Here is a 6,201-nt window from a genome sequence, read left to right as displayed (position 1 = left end):
TTTATCTTTTCAATTTGGTCCTAATTTATCCATTTTCCTTAGTTTCTAGATTATTCCACCATTAAAATATTTACACTATTGGTCCTTCAAAATTTTCATATTTACACTTTAACCCCTCAAATTTTGAGTATTTACTCTTGGGCAACAAAACTTTTCTCACTTTTACGATTTAATCCTTTCTTGAACTAATATGTCATAATATACTTCCCAATGTTGACATAACTCAAAATTACCCTTTTTATCACACTATATCAGGAATATTATCTTACGTTCTTACTTTAGTAATTTTCGGGATATTACAAGAAAAGATGAATAATTCGAATGGATATTTCGTGTTTTTTGGCATTCTATCTCATAAAAAACCTCATCGTCAACAGATGAATGCTTATTCATATCGAAATATTCTGGTGCAATATTTAAGAAATTTACAAGTTTACTAAATGTCTGATTTTCAATAAATTGTACTTGGAAAACGCCATCACTGAAGAGGTGTGGCACAAAAAATTCAAGGATGCTCCTTATTATGCAGTTTTCCAAGTAGCTTTTCCTGTTGCTCACGTACAATAACATCATTTTGTTCCAATCCAAGGTATCGTGATAGATAATCAAACTCGCGGGAGGAAAATATATTTGCCTGAAGTGATACCAACATAAATATGACTATCTCAACAAGTGCAGATTCGACAGTAGTTCGAAACCCATAGTTATACTCGCAAAATCCAACTTCAAAGGCTATTTATAACTTATCTTATATCAAGAGGTGCAAGTGCATGCATAATAATCAAGAGAAATCATACAAACATGTCAATATCCTGAAAAGTAATAATAGTATGGACCCAAATGATTTCATTAGTCATTTACTTGATGACATCCTTTACTGAATCATTTTGCTGCTCTCTATTCAATCCGATGTCCGAACTTAGTGTTTTTTCAATTTAGAGACAAAAGATGCTTTTTGGGGCAATTGTTGGTTCTTTTTGGAAGATGTCACGGTTGATATTAGACAAGGTCCTCTAACGCATTAGACATGGGACTTTGAGACTGAGACTCCCTTTCCCTTCTCGTAATCGTTATGGTCTCTGTAAAAGAAATCATTGTGGCCTTCTCAAGTAGGCGACCTAAATGTTACTTGAGCGAATTAAAATAGCTTTGGTGGATTGATTGTTTAATGGACAGAGAACCAATCAATGCCTTACTTTGCTTCCTGAAGTTCTGTTCAAGTTTAGAAAGACTTTATGTTACACTTGATCCAAAATACTATAACCTGCCCAACACTGTAAACAACTTCAACACTTGGTGTCAGACACTGTATTTTATTAACAGCTAAACCAAGATCGAAGGCAATTTATTCTCAGTAGCAATTACTACCCCATTAGTAACTTTGATTCTAAGAGATGTTTGACCCGATTCGATCACCGACAAGGGTGCTCAATTTGAACTAGCTTTCCTGAAGGACAAGATGCAACACTAATGAGGCCAGAACGATCGGCACGACAGGTGAACTCAGTTTTTTAAACACTATTATCATAAGCACTAGCCGTTGTCAAAATTTTGAGAAAGGAATATCACTGTTATCAAAGCCGGGAATCCAACTTCAACGCATCTAACCAATTGAGGGAAACCATGTGAATAGAGACAAAGTGCAGTGAAAGTCACAAAAGGAAACTCGTATAAAAAATAATGTTGGATTTTGGGAGCTAGCCAAACACCTACAAATATAATTATCGCAGAAAGCACGTGCAAAGCAATATATATATAAATATACACAAAGCTATCAGCTTAAAAAATCAACATTTTTATTTATTGAATAAACAAAAAACCCAAAACTTTAAGCTTCACATTTCCACATCTTTTTTAATACTCTAAACCATCATATTAAGTCAATTTAATCCGATTTTTTTAATTCAATTTGCTCATGTCAACCTCTAACCGATTTTTTGTCTCATTCAAATTAGAATACCTATCAACTCCTGATTCAATTGATTGATCAAATTTTAACAAATCTCTAACATTTGATACAAAATAATATTATTTTATATTCATTAAAAATAATCATAATTAATAAATAATTTTAAAATACAAACAGTCACATATTGACAATATCTTTACTTTGGAAATTAACAACTAAAACAAGCAAATTACTATTAAAAAAAAATTATCAACCGTTTTCTAACTTGTTAACAAATTTATTTAACTATAAATCTTTTTTTTGTCAATGACTACTAAACCCAAACCAAATTAAAAAAAAAACAAAAAACAAAAAAAACCCAAGCTAGAAGCCCTAAAACTAAAAGCGATTTTGGATCTGGAAAGGCGAAGCTGAGGGTGAACCATGAGCGGCGATACTAGTGATTCCTCCAGTTACTTTGATGGGCGAGAGCCAGATGAACTGATCAGGGCCATCGTCGAGAAACGGCCGGGTACCGATGGTAAAATAACGCTCGGTTTGCACTTTATTGATCTGGAAAGCAATAAAGTCTTTATTAAGGCGATGCCACCTGCTGCTCCTTCATGTTCCACTGCCGTTTCCTGTGGCAACCGCGTTTACGTTATTGGGGGAATGCGCGAAAATGATGCTAATTTTCGTGGTTATGATGGAGTAAACGATGTTTTCCAATTAGATTTGAAGGACCTTGAACGTGGGTGGAGAAAAACTACTTCTATGTTGTTCCCTCGGGCTTATCCCCATGTTCTTGCTGCTGAAGGAATGATTTACGTCTTCGAATGTATGGGTTCTGAATCTTTTGGCGAGGTTTACGATATAAGTGGGGATATTTGGGAACCATTGTCGCCCCCTCCGGAAGCTATCGATATACGTGTGGTATGTGTTCCTGTTCTAGATTCTTCCCGATCTCGAATTTTGGTGCACTGCGATGCCAGTGATACTCTTTACGCTTATTACTACGATCGTAAATCATGGGTTTGCCTCGAACAAAAATTTTCTTACTGGTCTGGCTCAGCGGCAATCGTGGACGATTTGCTGTATACTTTCATTTATAAATGTTCTTTGGAGGCGTATAATTTGCTTGATAAGAAACATTTGCCCGTCAAATGGTCATCAGAATTTCGAGTGGCTCCACCACCGGAAAGCACTCTGTATCGTTTGGGCAATGGCAAGCTTATTTTGGGTTGGGTCAACCATCTCGATATTTTTGAGTACATAAGATTTAATATTTGGTGCAACGAGCACGGAGGGATTCATGCAGCTGCAGAGCATCAATCTGCTATCAGTGTTCCATATCCCGAAGATATTTCTAGTATATGGTTTTTCTGAATGAAGGTTAGAGCCCCCTTCATGCAGAGCATCAATCTGCCATCACTGTTCCATATCCCAAAGATATTTCTAGTATATGGTTTTTCTGAATGAAGGTTAGAGCCCCCTTCATATCACTACTTAATCATAATTATTCATTTGCCAATGCTGCTTGCCATGTCATTTGGTTTGCTCTAAATGAAGGTTAGTGCCCCCTTCACATCACTACCACATCTTAATTATTCCCATCCTTGTAAATTGACGGATTTTGCATTTGCCAATACTGCTTGTCATTGCATTTTGTTTGCTCTTGTTGTCGCTAAGAAGTTGATAGTGAGCCTGGAACTTCCTGTATAAAACTTGAGTAATGCTAAGGTATGGAGTAGACGAATCAGGCGTCGGATTTGCATTATGTGAAAATGTCTGCTCTATTTGTTGTTTTAAATGGGTACGAGGCTCCTAGCACCTTTAGAGGACTAAAACTCAAGTTCTGTCTTGCCTTACCCCCAATAGTTGCTTCTAGTTTTTTGTTCCAACAAGAAAATAAAATATCCTGATCTAAACAAAGGCTTAAATTCCTACTTAGGAAGTTGGTAGACTATGACAATGTTTCTGCCTAAAATATCAGAGCGAGGTCATTACCTATAGGCAAGTGAAGATTTAGTAAAATGATGTACTTTTGTCGGTGATGGATACCACATGTAGAAATGCCAATATTGTAAGGACTATGATAACCTTTAACAATAAGTAAACAAAGTAAAGCTTGACTGCCAGTTAAATAAAATTAGAAAAAGAAATTGGGTGGGTTGTGTTGGGGCAAGCATGGCTCCCTTTTGGTAATTAGGGTTGGGTCTAGTCGAATGATATTGCCCATATTTTGTGCTGGGTCAGGGGCCTAGCCAAACGTGAAAGGTGTTAGTATCCTGTCTAGGCTCGACTTGTGAGCAGGCCTACCTATGACCAAACTATTACTTAGGTTGTAACTTCTACTTGACTTCCATCCCCCCCAATTACTTTTGATAACCTCCGTCCCTCCCACTACTCATGATTGGTGTTACTTTCATATTAGTGCTTTCGTGATAAATCCGCAGCCCTTTTAACTTCACTCGAAAAGGCTATACAGTTGTCCTAGAGATGAAGTTTTGGCTCTCAAGAAATTCTGTACGATTGGTACGATCATCATGATTTAACTGGCCTCGGGAACGTACAACCTTCATCACCACACTTGTTCCTTTTAGTCTTCCTTTCTGTCTTCTTGCAACATCTTGTTTTACTGGTTTACAAGGTTTCCTCATCTTACTGAACAGAAATTTTTGCAACATACATATGATAAGAAGCAAAATGAAAGTGCAGAAAATATAACTATTACTAAGTGAGGATAGATTTATTCAATAGGCTGAATTTGATTTGAGATAGTAAATGTTATTACTAAGTGAGCTATTAGCTTGTTGAAATCAGTAAGAGAGTGGACAAAATATTACTTAAGAATATAACTCTAATAAATGAGAATTACTTTGTCCTACAGCTAGAGAATTTGAAGTAGAGAAAAAGTAATTAGTAGGGGGACAAAAATGTTTATTTGGAAATTCTTGTTAAATATTTTGCCATCCTATTTCTGGTTTTGTATCGTATGTTTTCTTGGAAAGTAAGAAGGTTTGGGAGTGATAGTTATATCTGTATTGTTTTTTCCTCGTTTCTTTGATTTTGTTCTTGCGTGCTTGACTGATGAAGCTCCAACACGTAAGGAGTCAAAAATGAAAATGGAATGAATTACATATGAAGATGAATGCTGCAGACTGCAGATGTATATCTGAAAAACCATTAATAGATTATGGAGATCGTTTCTCCGATGTGTTTGTTTTGTTGGTAGTTGTGAGTTATAATAATAATAATCTTACTCACTTTTCATTGCTGTAAAAGGTCATGGAAGCTTTTATTATTATTAACAATGATGATTTTTAGGGCTCATTTGGAGCCTGTTGATGTGGTCTGCTGATGGATATGTGGGTGTACATATTTTTAATTATTAATTTTATGGATCAGAATGATTATATTATATATCAATCAAATATACTTTAATTTGGGCTAAAGGGTAAAGAAAAACCCCTAAACTTTTTTAAAAAATCAATTCAGCTCCCTGAACTTTTTTGTTTTCACTCAATTGAGCCCTTGAACATTTGAATTACAATCAATCAATCAATCAAGCCCTTTAACTTTTTCCAATTTTCGTTGCAATGATATAAAATTATATTCTTATTCTCAGATTTTTTTTCCCCCTCCCTTTTAGGCCGTAGCTGGAACGGGTTGGTGCGTGGAGTTGAGTCAAGACCCATGTTGATAGTGAAGAGAGACTTTGAAGACGCCATCAATTAGTTTGGTTAAAACTTTGAAGTTGTTGATGTAATTGGGTGCTTTCATTTTGGATACCGAAATATTGACAAAGTTAAAACTATATAGTATTGTGATTTTGCACTTTATTCAGTTTTCATAAGGTCATCTCTCTTGCCCTTCAAATAACAGTTTGAATTTTTATTTTTTAAAATTAAATAAATGTATTTGAAAATTAAATTAAACATTTGTGGTCAAAGGCGAGTTCAGGGGGTTGGCAGTGGGTCTGATCCCTAAAATAAAAAATTATTATTTTAGTCTTATAAAAGATTTTAAAATTTTAAAATATTGATGAGAGTAAAGTATAGTGGTGAGTTTCAAATTTCACACAATTTTGCTTATTAGCCCTAAATAATTTAAGAAATTTGAATTTTTTACTAAATAAGCATTTAACAAATCGATGGGTTTAGAAATAATAATGAAGGTTATATTTGGAAGTATTTTACTATCCAATTTATATAGTGTTTGGGAACTTAGTTTTAAATTTTGGATTTGAATTTAAATATATATATATATATATAGATTGAGTGATAACATATATACAAAATATAACATCCACG

General features: G+C 34.7%; 1 protein-coding gene across 4 annotated transcripts; it reads left to right on the top strand.

Annotated features, from left to right (window-relative positions):
* The first annotated feature begins 2,220 nt into the window (after window positions 1–2,220).
* On the top strand, window positions 2,221–5,730 carry LOC121203112 (putative F-box/kelch-repeat protein At3g46050). 4 transcript variants are annotated; one of them, XM_041099483.1, is made up of 2 exons: window positions 2,221–3,280; window positions 5,541–5,730. In XM_041099483.1, exon 1 carries the CDS (start codon window positions 2,333–2,335, stop codon window positions 3,272–3,274), a length of 942 nt encoding a protein of 313 aa, XP_040955417.1. In that variant the 5' UTR covers window positions 2,221–2,332; the 3' UTR covers window positions 3,275–3,280; window positions 5,541–5,730. The 4 variants fall into 4 exon arrangements, 2 of the variants coding, with proteins under 2 accessions (XP_040955417.1, XP_040955418.1); XR_005917367.1 differs by having other exon boundaries at window positions 2,222–3,369; XR_005917368.1 differs by having other exon boundaries at window positions 2,222–3,457.
* Window positions 5,731–6,201: the final 471 nt, after the last annotated feature.

This window comes from Gossypium hirsutum, chromosome D08 (genome assembly GCF_007990345.1).
Source record: "Gossypium hirsutum isolate 1008001.06 chromosome D08, Gossypium_hirsutum_v2.1, whole genome shotgun sequence".
NCBI classification, from domain to species: domain Eukaryota; kingdom Viridiplantae; phylum Streptophyta; class Magnoliopsida; order Malvales; family Malvaceae; genus Gossypium; species Gossypium hirsutum.
This window is presented reverse-complemented; position numbering and strand designations above follow the sequence as displayed.